The 15,518-nt window shown below is 30.0% G+C and overlaps 3 protein-coding genes across 10 annotated transcripts; 1 reads left to right on the forward strand and 2 right to left on the reverse strand.

Annotated features, from left to right (window-relative positions):
* Nucleotides 1-99: 99 nt before the first annotated feature.
* On the reverse strand, nucleotides 100-5,787 carry LOC122566371 (ankyrin repeat domain-containing protein 13D). 7 transcript variants are annotated; one of them, XM_043723526.1, is made up of 15 exons: nucleotides 5,520-5,787; nucleotides 4,634-4,769; nucleotides 4,433-4,557; nucleotides 4,054-4,099; nucleotides 3,840-3,983; nucleotides 3,623-3,694; nucleotides 3,029-3,209; nucleotides 2,719-2,944; nucleotides 2,515-2,643; nucleotides 2,288-2,438; nucleotides 2,042-2,203; nucleotides 1,851-1,951; nucleotides 1,679-1,767; nucleotides 1,559-1,562; nucleotides 1,044-1,256 (listed from the first exon to the last, which is right to left on the reverse strand). In XM_043723526.1, the coding sequence occupies exons 1-15, from the start codon at nucleotides 5,616-5,618 to the stop codon at nucleotides 1,191-1,193; spliced, it is 1,731 nt and encodes a 576-aa protein (XP_043579461.1). In that variant the 5' UTR covers nucleotides 5,619-5,787; the 3' UTR covers nucleotides 1,044-1,190. The 7 variants fall into 7 exon arrangements, with proteins under 7 accessions (XP_043579457.1, XP_043579455.1, XP_043579460.1 ...); XM_043723527.1 differs by lacking the exon at nucleotides 1,044-1,256 and adding an exon at nucleotides 1,401-1,460; XM_043723522.1 differs by lacking the exon at nucleotides 1,559-1,562 and having other exon boundaries at nucleotides 100-1,256; nucleotides 1,851-1,948; nucleotides 5,520-5,784.
* A 1,868-nt stretch (nucleotides 5,788-7,655) lies between these two features.
* Nucleotides 7,656-12,956, forward strand: LOC122566109 (kinase suppressor of Ras 2). The gene is made up of 16 exons (XM_043722857.1): nucleotides 7,656-8,011; nucleotides 8,548-8,691; nucleotides 8,769-8,916; nucleotides 9,021-9,281; nucleotides 9,344-9,497; nucleotides 9,581-9,759; nucleotides 9,833-10,096; nucleotides 10,179-10,318; nucleotides 10,750-10,873; nucleotides 10,933-11,144; nucleotides 11,225-11,401; nucleotides 11,752-11,937; nucleotides 12,020-12,153; nucleotides 12,232-12,369; nucleotides 12,439-12,568; nucleotides 12,686-12,956. Exons 1-16 carry the CDS (start codon nucleotides 7,859-7,861, stop codon nucleotides 12,836-12,838), a joined length of 2,697 nt encoding a protein of 898 aa, XP_043578792.1. The 5' UTR covers nucleotides 7,656-7,858; the 3' UTR covers nucleotides 12,839-12,956.
* Nucleotides 12,957-13,140: 184 nt separating this feature from the next.
* On the reverse strand, nucleotides 13,141-15,037 carry LOC122566113 (lys-63-specific deubiquitinase BRCC36-like). 2 transcript variants are annotated; one of them, XM_043722865.1, is made up of 7 exons: nucleotides 14,915-15,037; nucleotides 14,330-14,497; nucleotides 14,039-14,243; nucleotides 13,865-13,953; nucleotides 13,695-13,796; nucleotides 13,435-13,537; nucleotides 13,141-13,361 (listed from the first exon to the last, which is right to left on the reverse strand). In XM_043722865.1, the coding sequence occupies exons 2-7, from the start codon at nucleotides 14,441-14,443 to the stop codon at nucleotides 13,219-13,221; spliced, it is 756 nt and encodes a 251-aa protein (XP_043578800.1). In that variant the 5' UTR covers nucleotides 14,444-14,497; nucleotides 14,915-15,037; the 3' UTR covers nucleotides 13,141-13,218. The 2 variants fall into 2 exon arrangements, with proteins under 2 accessions (XP_043578800.1, XP_043578801.1); XM_043722866.1 differs by lacking the exon at nucleotides 14,915-15,037 and adding an exon at nucleotides 14,628-14,908.
* Nucleotides 15,038-15,518: the final 481 nt, after the last annotated feature.

Raw genomic sequence — 15,518 nt, forward strand, 5'->3', positions numbered from 1 at the left:
ATAATTCATTTTTGGAATAAAAATTTTTACAGAATAATGATATGTAGTACAATTTGTTTGTTTCTCGATAAACTGTTGGTATACTGACAACAAATTAAGTAATAATTCTGTTTTTGTTTTTTATTTCATACATTTGATTTGTACTAAACTTTTCAACGAAATTACTCGTTTACAATGAATAAACTATAAAGAATAAATAATATACTTTCATTACAGTGGTACTATTCTCAATTAATCGAAACGCTACTTACAATTGTATTATCACGGGTATAAAAAGGAACTTGGAATTGCCCGAACATTAAGAGGCAGTTTTTTAGTAGATTATTATATAGAATATTAATTAAAATATTAATCCGATACATATATCCCTAGATTTTGATGCTAAAAGTTTTTGAAGATTCGAGTCTATAGAGACTAGGAGAAAGGACAAAACGAATAACCGTTGAAGGCTTGAGAATTACAAGCATTTTATTCGAACTAATGACAGTCGTAACTTACAGTACGTACTTTCAACGAGATTTTATCCCTATTTATTTGATGTTATTTGAATAAATGTTAATTAGATATCCGAGAATATTCCGATCTTTCTGTTAGAGCAATTGTAATTTTCAAGACTTCTGAGTATATATATACACTCGTATATACCATGTTCCTCCGTACTACTCAATCTTTTCACTCATATAAAATGTAGCTAAGAAATAAATAACATAATTTAAATCATTTACTTTCATAGTTAATGTTATATTATCTCCACCGTTTGTCTTGTATTCGTAACTATATATATACACATATATGTGTATATGTATATATAGTTATGTATACTGTAACTATATATCTATATATATATATTATAATAACAAATGTCTGTTGTAAACAACTGGATTACTTATTTAATGTGTTTTGTGAACTGTAGGAAATGATTTCGCGCATGACAGCCACATGATGCTTGCGCAGCTGGAAGATTTCACGTAGTTGTGGAAGTATAATTTGATCAAATTTTTTAATAAGTATTGCACGTTCACTTGTCTGTAAGAGATAACTCAAGCACTTGTCGAAACGTTTCTTCTTCTAACAATCGACGTTGTTCTTCTTCCAATTGCTGTAGTTCCGAAAGTCTTAATGCCAGTCTTAATTGTTCCGCCGTGTCTTCGAGCGAGTCAGCATTTTCTATGTCACTTGTTTTATCCAAGTTACTCCGACCGCTCGCACACCCAGCAGTACTGTCTTGACACAGTGCCAGACTTGCCTGAATCGCTCTGCATTAAAAATGAAGTTAAAGATTTACAATGACTTATTAAACAAATTTCCTAAGAATATTATATTATTATATATAATTATATATATTAATGATATTATTGCATTAAACAAAATTTATAATAATATTGTTAACATGTGCAAAAGATAAAACACCAAGATTAATTGTATTTTTCTCTAACATTTGCTGCAATTCCTTGAATTTTCTGCAAAAATATTTATATATATATTTTGTTGTTAATTTTTTTATTGTCAATTTAAATATTTATTATACATCTAATACTGATAGCAATCCATCACCCACCTTTCTGAATTTGAATTGTTGCATAAGAACACATGCAAAATAAAATGTTTAGAACTTTTACAATAAAAGCGAAATATCTGAAATGACATATGCATTCCTATAGATGACGTATTTTCATACCTTTGTAATTGCCTTTCTTCTTCAGTTGTCATATTGGGCGTTGTGGGCCGTGATGGTTTCTGCGCTCGTAAGGCTTCCCATATATCAACCTTAATAAATCGAGTTACATTATTAAAATTTATTTCAATATAAATCTTTTTGGAGAGATATAAGAAGCTTTAGACATCTATACCTCATCGCGTTCACTACCAACTTCCAACAAACTTTGTTGTATAGCAAATTGTAAAAGATCGTCTTCTTCTTCCATAAATTGCGTCCGAACTTCAGCACCTGCTAAGTAGATAATTACATAATATAATCGTAGATAAAATGCATATTCGATATCTTCCTTTAATATCTAATTTACATAAATATTAAATTTACCTAGTTTTACGTATCCCACTGGTGCTTCAAAACAAATATCATCAACTAAACAAGTCATTCTGTTAGTTTCTTCTAAATGTCCTACATGAGGCACTTCTTGATCCATGCCAAAAATATTTCCAAACGTTATCCTTGCATTTAATATATGAAACAAGGGAATTTCTACAAAAAGAAGAATAATTTCATCATTTATCAAATAATATCAATTAACTTAAAGAAAAAAAAATAAATAAATTTGAAGCTTACCGATTTTAACAGGAAATCCAGCTGGTAATTGCATTTGGATAAAATCCCTTAATTTTGCAAAGTGTGAACTAGATATTGCCATTAGATCGACGATTGGCATAATTTGTTCTTGAAGACTTAGTGGATACTGTTCACTAAGCCATAAAGTTGCCTGCAATTTCATATTTAATCATATTTACTATATATACAGATATTAGCCTAGTATGTATAATGTTTTATTGTAATACCTTAAATTTCTGAATTTTTGTATTAACTTCTTTTGGTCTACCTATATCCCTTCCATTTAAATCAACGTCTGGGTCAAAATATTCCTCAGCTGTTATATTAGAAGGATTTCCGACATTGTTATATTCTTCCTAAAACGAATAATAAATTAGTTTTATTATGATCACATAATGTATGTACAAAGATATTTAAAAAAAGAAAATTACACTAGTAGTTGCGCTATTACTGTTTTCCTGCTGTTGTTCCGCCATGCCAAGAAACGACTGAAGAGGTGTACGAGGAGCACGAGCTCGTGCCTTATCAGGATCAGATAAATGTTCTAATCGAGTTTTCGTTATTAATTCTACATTACATGCACTAAACACTTTACACTCATGTCCATTAACTATTTCACTTTTATCAGAGCGCCATCCCCACAAACCAGCTTTATTGCTAGTTGAACATAAATAATTGTTAATGAAAACACGTGAATGTAGTAACACTAATAAAATAGCAATAATAAAGGAAAATAATTACCGTTCAAAGCTAATTTTATCCGTATCTATGTAAGTAGTAACGATCGGATTCGTAAGCCGAGTTAAAACACCTTCTTCAGAGGGTTCCATTAATTGCATATCGTCAATATCTACGAGTTTAATATGCTCAACATATACTTTTCTTGTTTTGTGATCTACCTCCATCATTGTTGCTCCATCATCTGCATAAATAAATTTTTTTTATTACTGAAAAGACATATTTTAAGAAAGATTTATCGAAATAAAATTCTCACATTGTTCTATTTAAGTTTGTAATTTTCTACAACTAATTACATCAACACTAATTCATTTCAAATATTTCTTTTTTATTTAAGTATATTTAACTACTTAGAAAGATATATAATATATTAGTAGTAATTACTTTTGTTACAATGTCTAGATTGCACTTACCATCTAGAATTTCAACTTATTATATCAACTTCTCAAAAGTAATAAAATTGCAAGAAAATGGTAATAAATAGAAATAGAAATAAATAAATATGTAGATAAGAAAACTTTTCTACTTCACAGAAGTGTTTTACAATATTCTCTACGATTCTGCACACCACATTAATTTTAAAAGTAATTCTGTCACCTGACTCTCGTCCCACCATACTGAACACATAACTCCGTTCACATCTAATTGCCACAGGTACATGTGATGCAGCTTGCATTTAATATATACAATTATAAAACAAATAAAAGACTCTACTATTAATATAAAAGAAAACATACAAAAAAAAACCTGACGATTAAAATAAACTTAAGGAATGTTAATGTGTTCATGCAAAGAACCACATTCAAATACTCACTTTGTCCTTTGAAGATGTAACTACGATTTCCACGTTGCCACTTTGTATGATCAAACCCTAATAAAGTTGTATCGATTCTTACATTACTGCCCTGTTTGTATACCTTGTATGTGTCACTAGGACATATTCTAGAGGCAAGGGGAACTAATAATAAATAAATTATTAGTTTAATGTTTCTAATCGAAAACAAAAAAATTATGTAATTTATAATTACCCCAACTAGTAAACTCCCATTTCATTTCTACATAAAAGTCAGGAGCCTAAAAATATTATTCAGTTTCAGTTTAACCAAATCAAGATTTCCATCAGCCACGAGAATGATTGACAAACACTTATAAGCTTCTTGAACGGTTGATGGAAAGCATATAATATGCATGTATATGTGTTTGTGAAGGTTTGTGACTGTTTCTGAATATGACAAAATTTATTATTTAGGCACATATGAGAGAAAATATTCTTTCTTTTTCATAAGAATTTGTCTTATGGAAATAATTAATAAATTGTTGCTACAAATGCTGAACAAGATCTTCAAATGCCCACAAACTTTTCAAGCATTCTGCATGGCTAATAAATACATGACTTAATAAGCTTACTTGTTTAAGTTTATGAAGTAATTCTGGAATACCAGCTACCCGATTACAATATCTTTGATAATCTCTATGTGCTAGCACCATTTGTATTAGCTCAGGATTTCCTGTACCAACTGCCTCCTGAACCACTGCAAAAATAATAAGATTAAAATTTGAATACTGATTAATTTGGTAATTTAATAGATACAATTATATGTTTATTACCATTCCATCCTTGAGTGTTCTCTGTATTAACATTAGCTTCATGTTGCAACAATACTCCGACAGACTCCATATGACTTAAAGTCACAGCTAACATCAATGGTGTTCTTCCTCTGTTATCAAGCTTTTCAATATCATGCTATAAAAAATATCATATTATTACTTTATTAATATATAACAATTTAAAACATTTCATAAATATATTATTAAGCTATTTTAAATATATGATCTGAGTCTTAAGAAATACATACATATGGATAAATATTAAATGACATTAAGTGCTGTCAACATTAATAACTAGTACAGTAGTTTTATTAAGTTTTATCAAATCATTGGTATATTGAACACATAGCATCAGAAGTTACAAGTCATTGAACATTTAGGGTTTCTAATTCATACAAGGTTTCACTCAGCAGCCTCTCTGTCAGTGTATCAAATGATCTTAAATCAATATCATAATAGGTAATCAATTTCAATAATTACAAAATTAATCATCTGACGCAATAAAATATAATTAGCAGAAAAATAAAATTTATATGTATGTATATATTGTATTTTATAATCTAAATAACACACATATGTGCAAAAAACAATTTCTTTATATTACATTTTTAATATCAATAAAGCTATTTTTATCATATTTATATATATTTTTTACTTTTTGACAATTACGAAACAAGTACCCTAATATCTAACATGAAATAAAAACTGTCATCTGTCATGTATACATTTTATAGATGTTTTATAGAAAGAAGAAAACAATTGATGAATATAGTTGCTTCGCGTATCGTTATTGTCAGTATCTGTTCAATCACAGGTACGATTAAACATGATTAATGACCAAATGACAGTACTCTTTTTTCTTTCTATTTTTTATCATTTTACCAACCAGCTTTGTAGATAATTCTTCTTCGAGTTCTACATAATTATTATTCCACACGAGCCAATGGAGCGGATAATTTTTTTGTATCGTGTCTATATTCACCATTTCTCTGAAGTTTTGTTAACGGTAACATATAACACCAACAATTATTATAAGTTCCACGACTTGAATGAACAACATAAAATTTCGTCTAACAAATACATGACACCGAAACGAATAAGCAACGACTAAATTTTGATCATTCATTGACCGAACAAAATAGCTAGATAAGAAACCTTGAATATCATATTGAATGCACCAAAGTCAACGAAAGAAATGTTGCAAGTGGCGCTTATACATATATGGCGCTATTGGACTTTTAACGTTCCTAAACCAATGCACTTCAACTCTACGCTATTACAGCCTTAATTCTTCTTCACCTATGGTTCAAATGAATTTGATGTATCTTTTATTCATTGAAACATATATCGTTCTGTTTTTGTACACATATTACACATATCGTAATAAATATAAAAAGGAAAAAAACGCAGAATGAATCTAAGATACAACTCCATTGCACGCGTATATATTAGGTCATCCGAAAAGTTTCGTTTTATAAGGAAATAATGGATGCACAACATTTTTCGTTTTATATATTTTATCGAATTACGTATGATCCATTTTGTTCTATCAAAACAAAGATCACAATTCGACAGATTAGGTTTCATGTTTGTATAAAGATGCGTTGTTGTAAAAGACGTGTCTGTAAAAGAAAGATACTTTTCAGACAACCTAATAGATGATTTCAAAATTCATGCCTGCCTTACGTATCAATATCGCTAGACACATAATCAAGTTTACACGATGGCATAGAGAACATTTTGTATGTACAATAAATAATAAATGAAGACTATAAAGAAGAAATATAATAATTTGCAACTTTCATCTGTTATAGGAAATAAAATATTTATATCTCCGTACAGCCAAACCTATTTCTCTGCTTATTTAAAATTTAGAAATTAAATATGTGCTCTTGCTATTTCACTATTCTTAAATATATTTTAAAAATATTGATAGTTGATTAATAGTTATAGTTATTTATAACATTTTATAATTATGTATTGATACCTATATATATTGCAAATATATAGCAATAATCGTCGTGATTTTATGCAAAATTTCTTAGGTTTATTACGCATTTTTAAAATGTATTTTAGTTATAGTACGTTTGGTATAAAAAGTATTTTAACATGACATTGCAAGTGGAATCCAAAGATAGAAATGGGTCTTTTAAAAATAGTTTATAAGTTGACGAAATTTTATTAAAAAGGACGAAAGATAATTGTTAGAACTACCAATGTTTTAATATCACAACAAGCAATATTTTTAAAATTATAAAGAATTTCAAAGTCAAATAAAAAGATAGTTTTAGTTATATGGGATCGACAACATATTGAATATTAAAACTGTCCTCTTGTAAAAATAAAAAATGTGATATATTGTGTCCTTCCCTTGTAGCCTTCAATTATAGTAGTATTATAATTTCGCTTTAATATAACAGCCAAAATTCTATCCATACTTATCCTATGTCATCATTTATTTTAGTTCGGAAATCTAACTTGTGATCCATGGACTCTCTGGTGCCGCAAAGCCCGCGAAGTCCTCACACACGCAAGTTATTATTTTATTATTCGAATAAAAAATATTTAATAGGATGTGTATTTATTTATAATAAACCTCTTTTCTCTAAATTTAAATCTTGTTAATGAGCAATTGATTGAATGTTTCAAATATACATATGTCAAACACATTATGGATTAAAATTTTGAGTTAAATCTTGGGTATGCATAGCAACAAAAGATTATTTAAAGGGAATCCGTGGTAGACAAAAGATCAAGAAGCAGTCTTAGAGTAAAAGATATCAAGTATGTAAATGAGATAGAGAGATAAGTATTTTATATTCTTAACATAATGTATGTATGTAAAATTCTTTATAATTCAAAGAACAACCTTCATTTTTTGTTCTATGTTTTTTTATCGTTTTGATATCTAAAACCGATCCTATAAATATAATCCTCCATATATTTTGCGACACCCTGTGCGATTGAGAAAAGCGACTTTAGGAATGCTTGGATGTCGCTCGAATGAACGCACTGAGCACTGAGATCCCGGATTGTCGGGCACCGATTGACGTCACCGATAGGCGGCCAAGATGGTTGTCAATGTTGATAAGTGGTTTGGTTACACGGAGAGTCAGTAATAAATCCGCGACCGATAGGAGCCTCGTGCGAAACGAAATTATGCCTGTGAAATAGGAAATCGGCCTCCCGTTCAACGAAACATCGGGGCCGTCATCGTGGCGCGGGATGGCGGACGGCGAAGATGCGGAGCAAGAAATTCGTCGAGCCTTAGATGTCGTTCAATCCATGATTGACATCTCCGCTGAACGACTTGAAGGCTTGAGGACCCAATGTTCCACCAGTGCAGAACTGACTCAACAGGAAATTCGAACGCTCGAGGTACCTTGAAGATTGCGCGATCCTTTCGATCCTTCCCGAATTTATCCTTTATTACATTCAGCACGGTTGCCTTGACCTCGCGAAGGGTTGCTTTCTGATTGTCAACAAGTTGCAAATATATTTCTTTATCGTCTTGAAATTTGTATTTATGTGTCTGCTGGCGATTTATCATAATGAATATTTCTAAAGTTTTTTCCCTTTGAAAATAATCTTCTGCTACTTTTTTTTTTACTATGTATTCTTTACTGGTAATGATTTCAATACAAATTAAGGAATTGTGCTTTACATATTTTAGAGTAGGATGTCTTTCGAGTTGTTGAAAAGATTTGTCTGATTTTTTTAAATCAATCTTTTAACCACTATAATAAGAAGAATTTTTAAATAGTTCATGACTTAAAAATCAAGAGGCATTTTTGGTAATCATAAAATTAAACCAAAATTATAATGAAGTTATTTAATTTACTATTAAAGGAGATGCAAATTGTATGTTTTTTTATTTGTTTTTTTGTTATTTATATGAATGTAATATGTTTTAGGGAAAACTTATCAAATTATATTCAAAGCAACTTGTAACCAAAGCCAGATTGGCTTTAGAAGAATCATTGCCTGCAGAGATGAAACAATATCCATCCTTGCAGCAATGGTTAAGAGTAGTGGGTCTTACTCAAGAATCTATTCAGGTACAAATGAATTTTTAGAAACATGATAAATAGTTATTGAGATTTTTTTTCATTTCTACATCATTAACAAATTTTAGATGATTTGTTCTAAAGCTAACTCACTTGAAGCTCTTCAAGAAAAATCTGAGCATGAGTTAGGTACTATGTTGGGAGAAACTACTATTAAACATGAGGAAGAACTACGTAGACTGTGTAGAGCATTGCACAATCTTCGTCGATATATGGGTAATGATCTATTTGATTATATTTAATAAAATTATTATTATAAATATATATTGAGATATATACAAATATTTTATATAACATATTTTATATAACATTTTATTTAGATGTTCTCCTAAAAGGAGATATGGATAACAGTGATATGAATTTATATTGGGATTCTTGGGATAGACCTCATTTACGTACTGGAGCATCTCCTAGGCCAGCAAGATCACGTACAACAAGGTGCTCTGTTCCTTCAGAAGACAGCATTCCATATCATAATAACAACAATCTTAACAGTGATATATTAGCACAAGCTTCTTCCGTTACATCCTTATCTTCAACTAGTCCTCCTTCCACACCTCTTTTACAAAGGCCAGGACGTGGTAAGTGTTTCTTATTTTTTCTAATTTATACAGTTGTAAAAAATGTTGTTTTTTCCGAACAGGAATTAAATTTCCAACAACTCCACCTCCTTGCAAAAAACATCAAATAGGTTTACAAAATACAATATCACAACCAGAAGTGTTTCCTTTAACTAAGTCAAAGTCTCATGAATCACAATTAGCAAACCGTCTTGAAAATGGAGATACAGCTTCAAGGTAATAATTACATTTTTAGTAACATGGTTCTTTTCCTTTTTTAAAGGAATGTTATATTAAGTACTCTTGTATTATCTTCACAGTTGTGGAAATGATTCTGTTGGTTCTGTCGGGAGAAGAAATCGTTTGCCTACAGAATCAGGATCTTGCAGTAGTAATGCAGACATTACAGGGGAAAGTCTCTTGCTAAATAGTAATAGTCCTGTTAAGTCACCACCTTATTCTAGTGCTGAAAGTGATGATAACAGTTTTAAGGGAACAGGTAAATATAATCCTTCATTTTAGAAATTTTATGTTGTTAAATGAATATTAGAAATTGTTTTTATTTATGGTAGTAACAAGTCTCCAAGTGCCAAAGTCACCGCGTACTCCGACTGTAACCCGGGGAATGGGCCATATAATTGCCCACCGCTTTACCAAAACGTTTAAAATGATGACAACCTGCGACTACTGCGATAAGCAGATGTTTATAGGCACAGGTTTGAAATGCAAAGAATGTAAATACAAATGTCATCGAGATTGTGAATCCAAAGTACCACCTTCTTGTGGCCTACCTCAGGAACTCTTTGACGAGTTTAAAAGAACCGTACAAGGCGACGGTATATACATATCTTTTTCAATTTAATTTTATCGTTTCTTACAAATTCCTTTCGAGGATGTTTTGTAAATTTTAATTTTTAGGTATGGTAAATGTTTCTCCAATATTAAGCAAGCCTGGTATAACATCTCCCAATCATCATAATTCAAATTTATTGAGCTCTTTAAATCGAAGGGATCGAAAACGATCGCATCCACATTCTTCTATGAATATACCTTTTCAGGTATGTTAACCCCTTTCCTTACGATTTAAGTTCCAATAACGCGTGCCATAAACAACAAGGTCGGTCACACGTCGAGCCATTTTACGGTTTGGCTGAGCGTTCGAAGTTGTGCAAATCCCACATGTCTTTTAATATGTAAATACATGTGTAAGGTACAACTAATTTCTTTTTTGCAAGATGTTTGATAAATAATTACTATCAATTGATCATTGAACGAGATATATTTATTATCTTGAAATGAACAATAAATCAATAACGTCGACGTACCACCTCTCACATGTGTTTATGTTTGGCCCGATCGACATACCACGTTTCTCACACGATATTGTAGGTTGAGGGGTTAATGATATAATCTCAATTTTTTTTTCCTTCTTATTTTTTACATTAATAGCTAATTATAAATTTTAAGCTTATAAGCTCATATTCCTTAGGGCGCGGATTCTAGTTCAAATACCTCGAGCTGTAACAGCTCAACGCCTTCTAGTCCAGCTTTGCTACCTGCCAATACTAGCCAAACCCCACAGGCACCTGCCAAACAACAGTTTCATTTTCCAGGTAATTACTTCATAATATTCATTGCAATAGATGGCAAATTTATGATACCTTACTTGTAGATGTTGTGCTCAATGAGAAAGGAGGTGTTACATTAGAGACTCATCGACTCGAAGGTACAACCATGTCAAGTGATAGTGAAAGAACTGTGAGTGTTTCTGGATCTGGTAGTGTTAGCACAGATTCCGAGCGAACACCGGTTAGAGTTGATTCGCAAGATTCTCAAGTCTCGGATGGAGAACCAGGAGACAGTCGTTGGCCACGACAGAATAGTGTACGCAGTGCCAATATATTTTTGCAACATTATTATATTTTAAATCAATTTGGACTGAGAATTGATGATTTTTATTACAGTTATCTATGCGAGAATGGGACATTCCTTATGATGAATTAAAAATTGGGGAACCTATAGGTATTGGAAGATTTGGTACAGTGTACAGGGGCTATTGGCATGGTAATGTTGCAATTAAAGTTTTAAATATGGACTACTATTTACACGATGACAAAACACTGGAAGCATTCAAATTGGAGGTAAATGAATGTCATAATAAAAAAATATTATAATTCGAATGCTTCTATTAATATGATATAGTGCAGTTTCGCTAATTATAAAATTTCATATAAGGTATTTTACGAGAAAGACGGCTTACTCTAATGCTTATATATTTGCTTATATATAACATAAACTGATTGATTAATCGTAGTATGTGACTAAAGATATAATGAACTATTATTTCTAATTAAATTTTTGTTCTATGTACAAATAGTTTTCATTGTACAAATACTCATAAACATAAATCTATCATGAAATTATATTTTAATATAGAATTATTTTAATACTACCTACTGGAATTATTTGATATGCATTATTAAAATTATAGGTGGCTACATTCCGAAAAACTAGACACGAAAATCTAGTTTTATTTATGGGAGCTTGCATGAAGCCTCCGCGCTTGGCGATAGTGACTAGTATGAGCAAAGGCATGACTCTTTACACTCACATTCATTTACGTAAAGATAAATTTAATATGAACAAAACCACTATCATCGCTCAACAGATTTCTCAGGTACATAAAGAATATTATATGAATTTTTTAGCATGAAAGTTTAATTACTTTAATAATCTTTAATATGTCCTTCATTATTTAGGGAATGGGATATCTTCATGCTCGTGGTATAATTCATAAAGATCTCAAAAGTAAAAACATATTTTTAGAAAACGGAAAAGTTGTAATTACAGATTTCGGTTTGTTCAGCGTTACTAAACTTTGTTATGTAAACAGGTAAGTTTTTTACTTAGTTTTATATCGCATGAAATGTGATTTTATATTTATCGATTTTTTTTTTTTTTTGATAAACAGAAAAGGAAATGCACTGAGTATACCACCTGGCTGGTTATGTTATTTAGCTCCTGAAATTGTTCGACGATTGAGACCGCAACAGAATTGGGATCAGGAAGAATTACCCTTTACAGAAGCTACCGATGTTTATGCATTTGGGTTAGTACAAAAAGATGACATAAACTGCAATTTAAAAATATTATCCGTTTCATTAAAAAATTACTATAGGACCGTGTGGTATGAGCTTTTATGCGGAGAATGGCCATTTAAAGGACAACCTCCAGAAGCTATCATTTGGCAAGTTGGTAAAGGAATGAAGCAAACCTTAGCTAATTTGCAAGCTTCGCGTGATGTAAAGGTACAAAGTATATTCAAATATTACTTTATAAAGTTCTAATTAACTTATTTTCAAGCTTCCCTGAAAATTCATAAGTCTTTTTCTTATTTCTTATTGATTTATTTATATATTTCATAGGACATCCTAATGCTTTGCTGGTCATATCATGCAGAAAATCGGCCCGATTTTGCAAAATTGTTAACTACTTTGGAAAAGCTGCCTCGCAAAAGGTTAGCACGTAGTCCTTCTCACCCTATACATCTTTCTCGTTCTGCAGAATCCGTGTTTTGAATACATTTAAGTCTATTTAAATACACTGTTGTTCTCGTAGTGTAAATATAGAACTGTGCAAGTATTGCCAGATCTTTGTTCGTGAAAGGTAAAATAAAAATAATCACTGAAAGATTCATTCGTTTATCTTTCATTTAGGCTAACAAACATCATTAAAATAAGCATGAGAAAAAATTAATGATATTTTATTTCTTAAGTAACATCACAGTTTGTATACAAAACATCGTTTCATCTTTCATAACAATAAATATTACGAAAATTAAGCGGGAATTCATTGTTATAAAATAAAAAAAAATACTGAATTTAATGTACTTATATGGTATATTATAACACACGAAAAGATTGAGAAACACTGTTTTTAACCACAACAAAAACTTTCATCAGTTACACATTTTTTGTAGTTCTTGTAGTTGCCTACGAAGATACGCAGCGCGTAATTTATTTAAAGCTATCCTTTTCTTAAACATTAGCACCAAAGGCTTAGTAATTATATCTGTTATGTGAACCAATGTTCGAGTTCTCACTGTAATTAATAATTCAATTAATTTTCTCTTTATATCAAATAGAACTTCATACTATAAAATAAATAAACTAACCAGCATTATTGTATATGTTGGCAAGAATATCCTGATGATCTTTAAATGTTTCTGCCATCTCATCTTCTTCTTGTACCAAAAGTTTTAGCAAATCTGTCATTGTCTAAAAAATATATTAAGATTAAATTATAATTAAAATTTACTTATAAATTAAAAATAACCAAATCTGTATTCGTCTGAAAAATATATAAAAATTAAATTATAATTGAAATTTACTTATAGATCAAAAGTAACCAAATCCGTATTATTTGAAAACTTACTTTTAAACATGTATTTGATATTGGTGTATGAACAATTTCTAATGGAATCTCTATTACTTTCTCATTGTGAGATTGGAAACAAATTAAAGAAATCTCTTGTTCCTAAAAAATATTTTATTTAACAAACTGAAAATGTAACACAGCATTAAGATTATTTATTTATTGTTTACCTTAGTTTCTTTACTCTCTGAAAATACTGAAAATATTAAACCCACAAAACCATGATCCATTGTTTGGTAATTTGTTTGAGTTCTAATATCTAGGAAAGTATTTGTTACATGAAAATGATTCTTTTGTAATTATAATCTGTCCTCATAACAATATAAAATAATTTCTACACTGACCAAGATGCGATGGATAAACTGTGATGTGAGGATGAGAATGATACCATCCAAGAACACGCACAGGACGTTTCAATTCTTCACTTAAGCGTTCTGCTTCAGTAACAGCTTTCAACAATTGTTCAGCTGAAATTTCTACCCTGTCTTTCTTTTTGTCCAGACGTCGTAAAATAATGACAGCTACAATTTTTGCAACATCACGTACTGTCTAACATGAATTATTAATGAAGCAATATATATTTTTTTACATATATAACAAGTTGTATAAAATAATACATATACTCATGAACATACATCCCCCATTAGTAGACCCATTACTTCAAAGCTTTCTGTTGATAGGGCATGTTGTAAGCACACCATGTATACGTCAGTCTGTAACTCTACTTTTGACAATGTAAATCCAGACATTGTGCAAATCTTAAACTTAATTATTATTCTCAATGTTTCTTATAAATGGAGAACCTGTAATCATATTAAACATTAGATTTGAAAGATTAACTTTTATATTAGTAACCAAAGGTAAACAGTATAATCATTCTTTTATACTTAAAAATATAAACTTTATAAACAGAAAAGAAGAAAAAAAAGTAACCTTTAGTACTATTTAAAATAAGAACAAACTTAAAACCAATTATCATTCATATTATTACTCCGATATTTATACTTTTAATTATTCGTTTTAACAAACTTATGAAATAATTATTGTTTTATTAATGCTGAAAATCACTAAAGTTTGCATACGAATTACACGCATATATATATTTATACAAATCTTCCGAACGGAAATAACAATATTGTTTAAACTTTCGTATTCTTTAAACTTTTATATATTATTATGCAAATTATATTTCGTGAAATATTAAAATGTTCAAACCAAACCTTGTTACTAATTATGCGTCGATGTGCACTTATTACTCTAAGTGGAATCCCCTTTCGCATTTGGAAAATGTGTCAGCCAAGGTAGGTGGCGTTAAACGACGTTTCTTTTCCAACAAATATAATCTGTACATATGAAAAGTAAATATGCATGTATATCACGTGAAAATATACATTATATACATATGTATATTTTAAAATCGATGACATTTGCTAAACTGAAAGTATATAAAAGATTTAAAACGAGTGAAAAAGTTATAATTTTAGAAGTTATTTTATTACAAAAATATTATATCTTTCTTTTTAAACGAACAAGATAAAATCATTTTAATAAGAGAGATCAATCGTAATAGAATAGAACATTAAAAAATATTTCACTCATTAATTATAACTGGTAATTCAAATACATTGATTATACAAGTTCCGCCTAACTTATGCATTTTAAATATTTCTGTAATTTGTAGACATATGGAACAAATTTTGTTTATGATGTTACAAATAGGGCTGTAGCGTATCATATCAGTAATTCTTTCTTTCTTTTTTTAAACGTGGGATTTTCGAAGATTCCAAAATTCCTATTTTTTTAATTAAACTATATGTCTTTGTA

The sequence above is a fragment of the Bombus pyrosoma genome, linkage group LG3 (assembly GCF_014825855.1).
Source record: "Bombus pyrosoma isolate SC7728 linkage group LG3, ASM1482585v1, whole genome shotgun sequence".
NCBI lineage: Eukaryota > Metazoa > Arthropoda > Insecta > Hymenoptera > Apidae > Bombus > Bombus pyrosoma.

Excerpts from the sequence above, each read along its gene's own strand:
- LOC122566371 (XM_043723520.1), bottom strand. The coding sequence starts at position 5,618 with ATGGTGAATATAGACACGATACAAAAAAATTATCCGCTCCATTGGCTC. Across the intron at positions 4,770-5,519 it reads AAGAATTATCTACAAAGCTG|CATGATATTGAAAAGCTTGA; the intron begins GTTGGTAAAATG and ends TATTTTTTATAG. Across the intron at positions 2,644-2,718 it reads GTAATAGCGCAACTACTAGT|GAAGAATATAACAATGTCGG; the intron begins GTAATTTTCTTT and ends TATTCGTTTTAG.
- LOC122566109 (XM_043722857.1), top strand. The coding sequence starts at position 7,859 with ATGGCGGACGGCGAAGATGCGGAGCAAGAAATTCGTCGAGCCTTAGAT. Across the intron at positions 8,012-8,547 it reads AGGAAATTCGAACGCTCGAG|GGAAAACTTATCAAATTATA; the intron begins GTACCTTGAAGA and ends AATATGTTTTAG. Across the intron at positions 11,145-11,224 it reads GTTGGCCACGACAGAATAGT|TTATCTATGCGAGAATGGGA; the intron begins GTACGCAGTGCC and ends TTTTTATTACAG.
- LOC122566113 (XM_043722865.1), bottom strand. The coding sequence starts at position 14,443 with ATGTCTGGATTTACATTGTCAAAAGTAGAGTTACAGACTGACGTATAC. Across the intron at positions 14,244-14,329 it reads TGGGTCTACTAATGGGGGAT|ACAGTACGTGATGTTGCAAA; the intron begins GTATGTTCATGA and ends AATTCATGTTAG. Across the intron at positions 13,954-14,038 it reads AGTTTATCCATCGCATCTTG|ATATTAGAACTCAAACAAAT; the intron begins GTCAGTGTAGAA and ends ATACTTTCCTAG.